This window comes from Punctularia strigosozonata, assembly GCF_000264995.1.
Source record: "Punctularia strigosozonata HHB-11173 SS5 unplaced genomic scaffold PUNSTscaffold_3, whole genome shotgun sequence".
Classification (NCBI taxonomy): domain Eukaryota; kingdom Fungi; phylum Basidiomycota; class Agaricomycetes; order Corticiales; family Punctulariaceae; genus Punctularia; species Punctularia strigosozonata.
In genome coordinates this window covers 478,840-492,701 of record NW_006767435.1, presented here as the reverse complement: position 1 = coordinate 492,701, position 13,862 = coordinate 478,840, and the positions used below count along the sequence as shown (strand labels likewise).

Here is a 13,862-nt window from a genome sequence, read left to right as displayed (position 1 = left end):
TAAGTTTTTAATGCCATCTGCCATATCTTGCGCATCGGTACGTATTTTTCAATGCGGGTCCACTTGGAAGACGCTATTCACGTATGCACAGCTGGAAAATCTCGGGGCATGTTGAGGTTCCTGTTCTTGGCCGGATCTAACGTTTCTACCGAGTAGGAAACCCGTAAGACGAGGTTCATCCGGTGAACTCGCGTTCAGCACTCACGGAAAGCCCAGAGGGCCCAGTAAGTGATTCCATCTACGATGTGCAGCCACAACGCCCGGTCTGCTCAATCCGACCATGCTTTACGAACGCAACTTCGTCGCCGCCGCGCTCACCTTCCAAGGACCACCCTTACTTGGGTTACACGACCGAGGTCGAACGGTACAAGCATGGGCTCGTCGGGGCGCTTTCACGTGACCGCAGAGATATACGAGCCGTGAATGTATCGTTATGTATTTAGACAACAGCCAACAGCCGCCCAGGTCGATTTGTAGGAAAGTAGTGCGATCCTGCAAACCGAGGATCGCTTCCGCCAAGTTGATGCGGCCATACCGTAACTCGTAAGTACGTGGAAGATGAGGTGACGTCACCGCTACGACGTCGTGTATGCACCTTCGCCTCCGGCTCTCACAACATCTATTCTTGCTCCCCTGAGATGCCGATCGCAGACTTACGAGTGGTTGCAATAACGGCCGTCGCGTCCATAGTCGTCCTCGGAACGGCTTACAGCGTCCAACACAACACCTACCTCGACACCTCCAACCCGCACATCACCTCCTTACCGCACCCGCTCCACGCTTCGCACTACTTCGCCAGCAAGTCCAACCCTCTCAATGTCTACTTCATCAAGAAAGCCTGGGGTTGGACGTCGCTCGCGTTCCTAGCTCTGTTCTTCACCCTTCCGCCGTCGGAAGGCTCCATCGTGACGGCGCGGTCGAAGGCGCGGGGGAGGCTGTTGAAGTGGCTGGTGGAGACGGCTGTGTGGGGCGCGTTCGTGGGGTGGTTCTTTGGGCCTGCGCTGTTGGAGAGATTGATTGCGGCTAGCGGGGGCGAGTGCGTGGTAGTGCTCCCGACCGGATACGTGTTGCAGTTGCCGGTCGAGGCGTGCCTCCAGAGTAGCGCCATCAGCCCTGCGACGCATCCGAGCCTGTTTGCGGCGAGCTTGATGGTTCCCGAAGTGGAGACATGGAAGGCGAGGCCGAGGCTGAGGAGGGGGCACGACGTCTCGGGTGAGTGTTGTGCGCAGTACAGCTGGACGAAGTGGTTGATTGATTTGCTCCAGGACACGTCTTTCTTTTGACTATGGGGTCGCTTTTCCTGGTGGATCAGATACGAATGTCGCTCGCAACCAAGGGGTGCGTTTCCATCCTGGTCTCAATGTATCATGGCGGGACTGAGTTGAGATATTCACAGTCGCTGGAGCCAGGCGCATAAATATGCCGTCTCATTCGCCGCCGTTGTCCTCGGGCTGTCCCTGTTCGCAGTGTACACGACCAGCATATACTTCCATACGCCATTGGAGAAGATCAGTGGTTTAGGTGAACATGTGTCCGATTTTGGCTTCATACGAAGGCTGACTTTCCCTTGCCCTCTCAGCACTGGGCGTTGCGGGATTTATCGCCTGTCAACTTCCCTGGTTCGAGCCCGCGCCATTTTGGGGAACGTCGACCTTCCCCTCAATCGCTCCCTCACCAGCACCGGTTCAGATTGAGCAATGACGAGAGCCGCTGGTTGCCACGACGCCTCACGATCCCCGTTGTTTCACTTCACGACGCTAAGAAGACTTCGCAGCAGATGGACATGCATGAGAGCCGCGATTGATGCCGATATACCGCTAGCAATGTCTGATATTGACCAACATGTATTAATTGCGCAAGGATAGTGGACTGGTACAGAGGATGTGTGCGATGTTGCGTGCGACGGCGGCGCCGGGACCGAGGAACTCACCGAGACGTAGCCAGATTGGTCTGGCCCTGACTAGGGCACCCGCATGCGCTTGCGGCACCGTGGGCTATCCATGGCGACGGAAGGCCCAAGGTGGTGGAACATTGTAGGTACCCGATTGCGATATGTTTGTCTAGGGATCGCGCGCGTTCGGTACCGTTCAGCTAGGTTCAGCCATTCATTCGACCTCGTGTGTCGCTCAGTCCGGTCCCAGGCACGGCATTGGCGGGTGCCGCGCTCCCGTTGCGAACCGAGTCGGTCTCAGACGATCGCACCACGAAGGGCTTCAAGTGACTCAAGAACTTGACAGGGCCTAAAGCTACAGGTCCTGATTCACAGCGCACCGGGGCCTGAGCGCAGCTGTGGAAGCATCGAGGATACGACCAGTAGGAGTATAGACTGATCAGTATCGTAGCTGCATATGACACTGAGTCGCTCAGGTACTGAAAAATATTGAGACAGCCCACCCATAGCAACGTCGCTGCAGCTCGATGACAATCGCGGGGCCCGGTCCTGAGCGCATCATCATCACTCGTTGCTGAACGCCGTGCGGACCGACGTCTGCGCAGGGAAAAAAAGCGCATGTGTGCCATGTAAGTATGCGTTGCAAAAGCTGCGCCGGAGACACGAGGAGCCTGAAGAGGTTGCTGTCCATTGTCCTGCGGGCGACGACCGCAGCCACAATGCGGAAGCATCTCCTGATCACCCTGAAACCAAATCAGGCGACATGTGGCACAAAAAGAAGGCGGAGTGGTGGTTGAACACGGTCACCTGACGCGTCCCCGGCGTGATCCCGTTGACTCCCCAAGACCGCCGCCATTTATCCCACGGCAATTGGCCCCCTTCTTGTGTAACGCTCACGACGCAACCGCCCGTTATCGACAACGACGGCGGCTCTCTCTTGTTTTCGACTACGACGACGACAACGACAAAAAGCCGAAAAAACACATAATCTACACGCTCTTTATTATAATCGACCATGCTTGCCAGTTCTCTTCAACCGCAGCCACACTACTCAGCCTTCCGTGCTCCACGCGATTCCAGCAATTCTCCCTCGTGCCGCTCAGCCTATAACAACAACACGACGTCACCTCTGCTCACCCCATCTCCTTTGCGCCAGCGACAATCTTCGTTTGCTACCTCTGAGGACGCCATGTTCCTACACTCACCGTTTCGATCACCCAATCCGCGCCACGATTTTGACGACGAGGACGGAGGCGCATTCTTCGCATCCCCGACCATCCAACCCATGCGCACGCCACTCCGGCCGACCCTCAACACGCGACAACTCAATCAGGAGTCCCCGTTTTCCAGCACTCGAGCGGTCCTGGGCACGAAGCGCAAGCCGGGGCCCGCCGGCTCCCCCATCAGCCTCCTCACCCCGCTGACCACGACAAAGGGCGAATCGTCCTTCGATCGCCTCGCTCCCCTACCAGCCCCGCTATTCAGCGGGCGGACACCCCGGAGCACCGCGGAGACGGACAGCTTCCTGCAGCGCCAGACTCGGACGATGACGCGTCTCAATATTGGGGAGCTGGGAGTGGAAAACATGGGGGACGTGACGGAGTCGGAGGACGAGCTCGGAGCAGATGTGCGAGTGGACTTGTTCGCCGCCGCGCGCAGTTCGGCCAGGAAGGCGGAGCAAGACGGGGAAGAGGTGGCGGAAGCGATATCGCCTGACGGACGGGTGACGAAGCGTCGTGCGCGCTCGCGACCGGTGTCCGCAGAACTCATGGAATGTGCGAAATCTCCGTCACTCTTTGCGCCTAGTGTGAGTGTCTTTTCCCGTGGCAACGCGGCGTTTCATCAACTGACGGCTGTATAGAACGCCTCGCCTCGCGTTACGCCGCTGGTCTTTCCCAAGCTGGACTTCAACCAAGACTCACCCTCCATGACTCGTTTCCGGACCCGCCAGGACTCGTTATCGTCCCATTGGTCCCCATCATCCTCGTCCGACATGGGTTCCCCAAGCCCACGTCAGCGCTCGCGGGCGTTGCACACCCTGACCAGCAATGCTGTCGTTCGCCGCATTCCCATGGACAGGATGGCTAGTACCAGCTCGGCTACCTTATTCTTTGGTCCCGCGATACCTGTTGATCCGAAAGATCGTACCAAGAACCGTCGATCCCTGGTCGACACCGAGGGAAACGGTTCCAAAACCGGTTTCTTGAACAATCCCTCCGGCGTGACTCAACCTCCTACGTTCTCCAACCCCGAACGCCATGGGCTCCCCAACCGTCACAGCTATGCTGGGTTCGGCAGTCACCCGACCTGGCTCAACTCGCCTTCGACGTCTCCCCACAAACCCGTCCGATCTTCTACCGAAGGTGCGGTGCCTCAAACGAGGGAGGACGCCGACGAGGACATGTTTTTCTCCGGCGCAAGCGACAATTCGTTCTCGTTCAGCTTTGATTCTCCCGACAAGCATGGGCGACGGCCCAGTCTCCCGTTGAAGTTCAAGGATTCGTCGGAAGACTCCGGCGTCGTCCTCAGCGATGAGGAACGTGGCCCGAGCTTGCTCGAAGGCCGGAGACGCAGCGCTCGTTTGACTCTCCCTAGCGCGTCGACTAGCGTCAGTACCATCCAGACTCAGAGCAGTGGCGACGAGAACATGTTCGCCAGTGGCTTTGTCACTCCTCTCGAACCTCATGCGCACTCGGGTTGGCCGACCGTGGTCGGAATAGCGAGCGATGACGATGACGAAGTTGATGACCGCTCGACCGCCAGTCGTGACTCGCAGGTGGTCGATGCGTTCATCATGCGTGCGTTGGCTACCGGCGCCAAAGATACCGGGCCGAAGAAAGCTCCCGGTACTCCGACGAAGAAGAACAAAACGTTTGTAGGTGCCAAACGGCCGTGGCAGAGCGCCGTTGCGCAGAAGATCGGTCTGAAGGGTTTCGGTGACGATTCCGAGGACAAAGGGAAATCAGTGAAGAAGAAGGCACCGCGGAAGAGCATGCCTGCCGTGTTCGGCCTCTCTGCTCACGCGAAAGAGAAGAGTCATGTCAGCGACGACGAGGATGACGAGGACGAGCTGAGTCCGAGCTCGCGGAAGGCCGGGACCAACTTGTACGCTGGTCTGGGTCTGGGTCGTCCCTCGGGCGCGAAGCCACGGCACAGCAATCAGTCGAGCGTTGGCAGCGTCGCCGGGCGGGCCAGGTGGCTCATGCGCAGGAGCAGCAGTGGCGCGTTCTCGTTCTCGAGCGGTAGTGAAACAGGTTCGAACGTCGGAACCCCCATTGGGCTCAAGGGCCACAGTAAGTTTCCCGTCCCTGGCCTTGTGGCGCCCTCGCATCCAGGCACGGAGCTCACGATAACCCGATGTTTGCGTACAGACTGGCGCTTACCACCGCCTCCCGTCCCTGCCTTCAGCCCGGCTCGAGCACAGCCCGCCGCGCTCCGTTCCGGCTCTAACACATCCACCTCCAGCGGGACGGTCACCACGGGTTTGACCTCTCCGGTGCAGCGCAAGTCTCGCGTGGAGCAGGGTCAGCCGAACGCCGCTCCGCGCACACACTCGCGAAGCCGATCGATGCACCCGCCGCCCCGCCTTTCTACGGCGGAAGAGCGGCCTGGAAAGTTTGAGCGCGACTTCGAGGTGATCAATGACCTGGGCAGCGGAGAGTTCGGCAAGGCCTCCAAAGTGCGATACCGAAACTCTGCGGATGCCCGGGTGTTCGCGATCAAGAAATCTCGGAGGTTCGAAGGAATGAAGCACAGGTGAGCGCTTTGGTATTCATAGCGTACAGAGGCGCGGAGATCAGTCTCGTCGTTACCGCGGACGAGTGTATTTTTGCTCGTCCGTGGAGTTCCCCGTCGATTGATGAAGGATGGGAAATCGTGCTGATCGTTCTGTTTCTGACTCTAGGCTCCGATTGCGAGAGGAGGTCGATGTCCTTCGCCATCTTTCGCAGGCTGCGCGAGAGGAGGGTTTGGGCGACCATCACCCGAACGTGCTTGGATACGTTGATTCCTGGGAGGAGGACGAGACGCTCTTCATCCAAACCGAGCTGTGCGACATGGGAAACTTCGCTCACTTCCTGTGGGAGTACGGCCGAGTTTTCCCACGGCTCGATGAAGGCCGCGTCTGGAAGATCCTTGCCGATCTGAGCAATGTAAGTTTCGGTTCACGTCATGCCCCGCTCGTTCCCCCCGCTTCGCTGTCGTGTGTGCATCCGCACGGCGTTATGGTGGACGCTCGGGGCGATGGTTCTTCCTGTACAGTGCAGATAGATCATGATGCTAACGGCCGCCGAATCGACAGGGCCTCCGGTTCATCCACGAACATGGCGTACTGCACCTCGATTTGAAGCCGGCGAACATCTTCTTGACCGGTGAAGGCCGATTCAAGATCGGAGACTTTGGTATGGCGACGCTGTGGCCGCGCCAGGGCACTGCCCAGGTCGGGTTCGAGCGCGAGGGCGACAAGGTTTACCTCGCTCCCGAAGTGCTTCAGGGCCGGTATGGGAAGGCAGCGGACGTGTTCAGGTATGTGCTCGACCGCGGCGCTCACGCCCGCGGAAGTATCGTTATCACGCTCACGGTTTCACTCACGCACCTTCTCGCTCCGCAGCCTTGGCGTAATCATGCTTGAGGCGGCTTGCAACATCGTCGTGCCTGACCAGTGAGTGTCGCGTTCCATGTCTCGCTCCGCTTAGGTTTTAGCGCAGGAACGCTAATCGAGGGTCTATTCCGTGTTATTTTTCTTCTTTATTGCAGAGGCGAACCTTGGCAGCGGCTTCGGCAGGAAGACTTTAGCCAGGTGGACCTGGACGAGAGCCCGGAGCTCCTAGGCGTCATCAAGGGCATGATGCGCACCGATCCGGCCCTGCGCGTGACCGCGCGGACCGTGTGGGCGCATCCGGTCGTGGCGCGGGCACGGGCGGCGATGGCGCGCACGCGGGAGGAGGCGCGGCGGAAGGGCGCGAGCCTGTTCGCGGCCAGCCCGCTCGCGGGCGATCCCGAGGGCTTCCTGGAGGCGATTTTAGGCGCGGGAGGACGGAGAACGGCGGAGGCGGATGATGGGGGCGCTGCGATGGACGTTGACGCCGATGCGTGATGGGCTCCACCGTCCGCGAAGGAAGAACAGAAGCGCGGTGCGGGTGTGGGTACCGCGCCGGCGGCGGCGGATGCGGATGTCGTACGTGCCCGTCGCCGAAGTCGACGAAGAGCCGGCGCGGGGGAGCGCTCTCGACCTATCGATCGAGTGCTTGCCTCCGCTGATCGCCTATCGCCCATCTTATCTTCGCCATCTCAGACATGAGCGCGGCATCGTGCATCTCACATCTTGCATCTCGGCTTCTTCTTTGTGTCTCTCCGCCACAACGCCACTGGCCGCTCTCCCTCCTCCCTCTTTTCAGTCGCTCGGGTCCCAGGCGAAGGCTGTTTGTTCCGCTGCGGAAATGGTTGTTATAATTTCTCGGTTTTCACTCTTATGGTGCTACGTTTTCTGGGTTTTGGCTCATCGATCGTTTGTTTGTTTGGCATACAGTTCCTCCCTCTCTTTTGGTTCCCGTCCCATCGCACGCAACTCTTGATATTAATCTCCATCGCATCCAAGCACAACCACGCACCGACCACTCGCACGTACGCATACGCACCATCATCAACTCGTACATCTATGCCGCCTTTTACTTGTTTCTTTCAAACCGTATCTTGGCTTTGGCTTTGGCTTTCTTCTGGGGCCCTTCCGAACCGAGCAAAAACTTTTCTGTACCCCCCCCCCCTTTCCTCCCCCGTGGATCCGTCCGTCGTCGATACTCTCTCTCTCGCATGCAAACATTCAAACGCAACATCTCTCTCCCACCGCCATATATCTCGCGCACTCGTCTTTCGGTTTGGATACCCTCTCTCTCTCTCTCATCTCACCTCGCTCTGTTTGTCGATTTGTCGCGCACCATCCATCCATCCCCGTCCCTTTCTGAAATCCCATAATGCCCCTCGTAGTTATATATATATATATATACAGTAGATAAAACGCAAGCCCCGTCGAACCACTTTATGCATGCACATGTTTTTTTCTCCCTTCCCCGCCCCCGCCCCCTTTTTTTTCTTCTCTTCTTTTGTCCGGGTAGTTACCAGGAGTATATCATGCAGATAACAGAGATGAAAAAATGACAAAAGACGAAGGTGGATCACCTGGTCCGCCGTTGTTGGTGGAGGGATTCGAGGGCGGGCGTGGGGGAACGGAGGGTGTTGTGCGTCCCTCTCTCGGCGTGGATTTTTTTTTTTTTCGTTCCGTGGAGATGAATGAGGTGCGCGTGGGCGGGCTGGGAAGTCGATGCCGCCAGTGTGTGTAGGGTTGTGTATGGGGGGGTTTTTTTATAGAAAGACTTTGACTTTTCGTGTGTACGTTGGACCGTTTCGCAGGTGATTTGTCGTGCATGGGATTCGATGGTGGTGGTGGTGCTTCTAATCTCTCTCTCTCTCACTCTGTGTGTCCGATGAAACTGGAATGAATGAATGAGAGGCTCGCTGGGGTACGTACCCGGGGAGGTGGACGCCGCCAAGGGTTTTCCCGAAACTTTGCGCGAATTTTGAATGGTGGGTTATTTATCGTTTGGGTTATACTTACCTAAGGCGTTTTTGCACGGGATAATCTCTCTCGGCGTCGTTCGTGCGCCCTTTCCAGGGTCTCTCTCCCCTCCACTATGGTTACGTAAGTATACGTAGCCTTTAAGACGACGTCTGCTGTTCGAACGGATGAAAGAGAGAGCTTTTTTTTGAAAATGATTATCATTATCATTGTTAACGAAGAACGACGGGACACGACCCCGCACCGGATCCCTCTGTGCTAAAAACGCCAGAAGGAACGCGCGTTGCGAATATGCGGGTTTTCAGATGGCGCGCGCGGCGTGGGGTGGCGGGTGGGGGCGGTTGGATAAGAGCCCAGAAAGCACAGGTGCCCAAGGGGTGGGGTCTAGGCGCGGTGACTGCATGGGAGCGTGGTAAGGTCGGCGTGCTCGGAGGGACAGGTAAGTAGGGGCCGAGAGGGTTGTTCGTGGACGCCGGTTGGCTGGGGCGGGATCTGGCCAATGAGGTGGGATTTGGGCATGAAGGAGGTTATCGAACGGGATGGGTTATCACGCGTCACGAGGGGAGGGTGGGGTAAAAGGGGGGAGCGAATGAGAAGCGGCGGCCAATGGCCGTGCGCGAGGGTTTAAGCCAACCAGAGGGGGGGGAGGGGGAAAGCCGTTCGTTTCCGGAACGAAGCAAAAGCAAGAGAAGTGTTGGGAGACCCGGGTGCAGAAGGGCTGCGGTGCTTTACCGGGTAAGGAAGGAGGGCGTTTGATGGGATGCGATTGGGGCGGGGGAGGCGGAGGGGGGCGGATCTGAGCTGCGAGTCGGGGATCGAGCTGAGCCGGTCATGAGGGGAAGGAGTGAGCGGGCGCGGATCGCAGTGGTCCCGGGGCGGCGCGAGGCAGCGTGGTTGCCGTCGTGGGCGGGTTTTGCTTTGCGTTTGTGGGGAGAGGCGAGGGTCTCGTCGGGGTGGTGACAGCGTGATGGATTGGCGTCGGCGGGGGCTAAGGTCGAAGGGGACGACCGAGGACGCCACGGTGGAGGTCGGGTACATAGTCCTCGCCGTAGCGTGCATGGACGGTCGGCGGTCTCCTCTCGATACCCTCGTCTCCCCCTCCTCCCTAATCGCTACTTACGCTCAGCGCCTAATAGTCGTCCCTGCCCTCCGTAGCGCACCGCATTCGCCAGGCGACTTTGCACCGGGGAGCGTGAACCTGAATCAGGTCGTGGGCCAAGGATAGGACACCGGCTCGGCTCGGGCACAGCAACTGGTTGCCAGGAACAGGTTCGGCTGCTGTTCGCTCGCGGCGCTCTTAGGGCCCAGGCGGAGGAGAGCACGCGCCCCGCGACGTTTTCCCTCTGTCTGCCCCGTTGAACGGCCCCGTCTGACGTTTTCGCTCGCCTGCTCCCTCCGCCTTCGCTTCTTGCTTCGCCTGCGCGCCTCTTATCCGAAAATATAATACGCCGGGTTCGGACGCCCCCCGATTTCCCGCTCGCCTTCATCAGCCCAAACTCTTCGCGCTCGCTGGCACGGACGTACATAAAACCCCACCCAGGCCGAGATGCACCCTCTCCGATCCTTCGCCCCGACGCTCCACGCTCCTTCCGACGACGCCGACGCCGCGCCGCCACCACCCCCACCGCCGTTCTCCGCGTCCTCCTCCGCCGCCGGCCCCCACCATCCGCCCCCGCCCTCCTTCCACGCCCGCGCGCTCCTCCCCGCCGACTACGACTACACGCGCTCGTGCATCCCCCACCTCCTGCCCGGCATGGACCCCGCCGCGGTCGACTTCCGCACCTTCTACCCTTACATCCCCAACGAGGTCAAGCACCGCAAGCGCACCACCAAGGCCCAGCTCCGCGTCCTCGAAGACACCTTCGCGCGCGACACCAAGCCCAACGCCGCCCTCCGCAAGAAGCTCGCGGCCCAGCTCGAGATGAGCCCGCGGGGCGTCCAGGTGCGTTTCTCGCGTCGGAACGTCCCCGACGTTTCTTCTTCTTATAATAATGGACGCTGACGATGAAACGCTTTCTCCTCGATCGCGCCGCAGGTCTGGTTCCAGAATAGGTGAGCGCCCCCTCGCGTATAAGAGTGAGACGTTTTTGCTGATCGACGTCCGATCCCTCTCACCTCCTTCCTCTCCCCCCCCCTTTCCCACTTCCCTCCCATGACCAGACGCGCAAAGGAAAAGCAGCTCGCGAAGAAGATCGCCGAAGGCAAGATCCCCAACTCCAAGTCCGCCGCGGCACTCGCCCTGGACCTCGACAGCGGCGCCGACGCCGACCTCGACTCTCTCTCGGACGGCGCCGGCGCCGGAGACTCCCCCGCCTCGCGCCGCGGCAGCGTCGCCAGCATCGCGCTCCCCACCGCCTCCATCTCCATCTCCCCGCCCACCGCGGACCTCCTCCACCCGCAGCACCCGCACGGCGCGGTCGCCATCCCGCCCTCGTCGCCGTGGCCCGGCTCGCTCGAGTCCTCGCCGGTGCACACGCCGTCGCCGCCGCTCTCCGCGCTCCGCCGCGGCTCGCTCCCCGCGATCGTCTACCCGCCGCAGAGCCCGTACGCGGACGAGAACGCGCCGCGCCACCACCCCGCGTGGGCCGACGCGCTCGGCCGCCGCCGCTCCGTCGACGCGTCGCTGCACCGCCTCGCCGCGCACCCGTACGCCCACCTCGCGCGCGCCGCGAACGACAAGGTGTTCCAGCCTCAGCACCAGCCGCACCTCCTCGCCATCCCGCCCTCGCGCGGGTTCCACCAGCAGCAGCAACAGTTCGACGACGCCTGGCACGCGCAGGGTGGGAGGCCGATGCTGCATCACCGCGCGTCGGTCCCCGTGGCGATCCCGCCGCCGGTCGCGCCCGTGCTGGAACAGCGCAGGACGAGCATCGCGGCGTTTGGAGGGCACGGGTCGGGGTCGGGGTCGTCGTCGTCGTCCAGCCCGGACGGGCTCTCGAGCCGCACGCGCATGCTCGATCCGGAAGTGTACTTTCACCACGAGCAGCAGCACCAGCACCAGCATCAGCATCAGCATCAACACCAGCATCAACACCCCGGCCATCTGCAGCAGCAGCAGCAGCAGGCGATGGTGGTGGGGGAGGGACCGATGGACCTCGGTCAGGGCCCGCTGCCGGCGCCGGACTACCACTTTGGGACGGCGACGACGACGATGACCTCCGCCTCCGCGGTGGACGACTCGGATTTGGCGGCGATGCAGAGCTGGACGTTCGGGTCTGCCGCGAGCGGAGGAGGAGGAGGAGTAGGAAGTCAGGAGGCGACGACGAGCGAGGACTCGGACAGCGCCGCGAGCGACGGGCTCTTCAGTCGCGGCCGGTTCGGGAGCTTTGCGAGCGAGGCGAGCTGCTCGACGAGCGCGACGTCTGCCGGGAGCGGCGGCGCGGAAGCGGTGAAGATCGAGGCCGAGTTGGATTACGAGAGGAGGCTGTCGACGTGAGTGGTGTTTTTTTGCTGTTGTTTGTTTGGCCCCCTCTGGATATGATATTTGCGCGCGCGCGGTTTTGCTGATGGATTTCCCCCCGAAAATAGGGCGTCGTCGTTCGCGGACGAGTTCCAGACGCTGCAGGTGCAAGGGCAGCAGGAAGGGCCCGGAGGAGGGAGGAGGTACTCGCACGACGCGACGGGGCCGCCGCCGGCTTCTTCTTCTTCTTCTATATTGACCTCCTCGGACGGCTCGCCGAACGCGAACGGAGGAGGAGGCGGCAGGTCGGGGAGCGGGAGCAGCGAGCACACGTGCGCGTACCCGTCGCCGTCGTCGACGGTGTCGGCCGGGCAGAGTCCGCGGGCGCAGAGCGCCGAGGCGGGGGGCGCGGGGGGGTCGAGCGAGCTCGCGCTCGCGTTGTCGGTCGATCAGGTACGTTTTTTTGGCCCATCTCTCTTTCTTCTTGCGTGTCGTCGTCGTCCCCGATTGTCCGGTGCTCACGCGCGTTTTTTTTTCTTTTTCGGTTCTTCGTTCTTCTCTCGCAGGCGCAGATGCGGAGGCCGAGCTTCGACGCGGGCATCGCGCCGGGTACCTCCCCGGGCTCGGGCTCGTCGTCCTCGCCCGACGTCGGCCCCGGACCGATGTACTCTCCTTACGCGCCGCTACGGCACGAGCAGCAGCAGCGGTCGTTGTACGCGCACGCCGCGTCCTCGTCGTCTTCCGTGGACCTCGGCGTCGGCGTCGGCGTGCCGCCGGACTTTGTGGGGGTGCCCTACTTGGACCCGGGCGTGACGCCGAAGGACGCCCGGTTCGCGTTTGAGCAGCAAGGCGATCAGCAGCAGCAGCAGCAGCAGTACGCGCACCAGGGTCTGTATGCGCCGTTTGGCGCGCAGGAAGCGATGGAGTACGCGGCGTCGTACGCGTGATTGTTGTTTTGGTCCGCCTCGGGCCCCCAGCGCCCTTCTCCCTCCCCTCCCTCTCCCTCCCTTTGATACGGACTTTCGGCCTTCCCAACTTCGGACACAAGCCTTGGCGCGCCGCCCACCCGAACTCGCAAACCGTGTAAACAACGCATAACAACACGCGCATATAGCATCTCTCTCGCCTCGACCTCCCGGATTTATCCTTTACCGCTTCCTGGATCATCATCTCTGGCTTTTTTCCGTTGATTATTTGTCACATATCGTCCATCGGGTGTCCGTCCCTTTTCCTTCTTCCTTTCCTTGCTTTCGGTCTCTCGCCAATGTGTTATTATTATCCCCTGAAAAAACTTTGCTTTTTTTCGTCGCGACCTTTTCCTTCCGTTCCACGCGTAACGATACCGGTATCCCTGTGCTCCACCGCCGCCGCCATACTTTACATCAATCCCACCGCCCCAGCGCCCCTTCTCCCCCCCCTGTAATCTGCCCGAACTCGTACCCGGATTCACGCTCACGCTCCTGTCACACGCAAACCACAAACACACCAAACGTACCCACCAACTTCCTCCTCATCGTCCCTGCAAGACCCAATCGCTCGGAAACGCGGACCAAGCCGTTTTCAAACCCGTTTTTGAAAAGATTCGTTCCGGACGTTGTTTTCTTCTTTCCTTTCTCTCCTCGAGTCACTCTTTACTTACTGTACGTGCTTTTTAGTCGAAGTATCTAGAGCTGGGCGTATCTTCCTATTTTTTTTTTGTTTGTCTCCGTCTCGACCCATCTCTCTCTCTCTATCGATATGTCTATCTATCGCTGTACCGGAGAGGGGACGCGTATAACCGCGCGCTCTTTTATTTTTCTCTTTACTTTACAAGGGCGATGAACGTGTAAGATCTGCGAAATAAAAAGCTCATTTGTATCACACCGATATCTTCCGATCCCGTCTCTCCTCGCGCGAAGGTTTTGGAGCGCTCTTCTCGTTGGCCTCGAGGCTGCCTCGTGCCCCCCCAAGTTCGCGAAGTTTACATGGCTGTGAGACAAAGGGACCCCGTTAGTCTACGC

General features: G+C 60.1%; 3 protein-coding genes across 3 annotated transcripts; all 3 read left to right on the top strand.

The window, feature by feature from the left end:
- Positions 1-638: 638 nt before the first annotated feature.
- PUNSTDRAFT_62199 (uncharacterized protein) lies at positions 639-1,694 on the top strand (the record flags this gene model as incomplete). The annotated part of the gene is made up of 3 exons (XM_007380743.1): positions 639-1,212; positions 1,266-1,338; positions 1,397-1,694. The coding sequence occupies 3 exons, from the start codon at positions 639-641 to the stop codon at positions 1,692-1,694; spliced, it is 945 nt and encodes a 314-aa protein (XP_007380805.1).
- A 1,212-nt stretch (positions 1,695-2,906) lies between these two features.
- PUNSTDRAFT_131444 (uncharacterized protein) lies at positions 2,907-6,986 on the top strand (the record flags this gene model as incomplete). The annotated part of the gene is made up of 7 exons (XM_007380742.1): positions 2,907-3,698; positions 3,753-5,184; positions 5,263-5,647; positions 5,796-6,042; positions 6,192-6,415; positions 6,501-6,551; positions 6,647-6,986. 7 exons carry the CDS (start codon positions 2,907-2,909, stop codon positions 6,984-6,986), a joined length of 3,471 nt encoding a protein of 1,156 aa, XP_007380804.1.
- A 3,022-nt stretch (positions 6,987-10,008) lies between these two features.
- PUNSTDRAFT_124710 (uncharacterized protein) lies at positions 10,009-13,353 on the top strand (the record flags this gene model as incomplete). The annotated part of the gene is made up of 5 exons (XM_007380741.1): positions 10,009-10,404; positions 10,498-10,514; positions 10,623-11,894; positions 11,991-12,315; positions 12,429-13,353. 5 exons carry the CDS (start codon positions 10,009-10,011, stop codon positions 12,807-12,809), a joined length of 2,391 nt encoding a protein of 796 aa, XP_007380803.1. The 3' UTR covers positions 12,810-13,353.
- Positions 13,354-13,862: the final 509 nt, after the last annotated feature.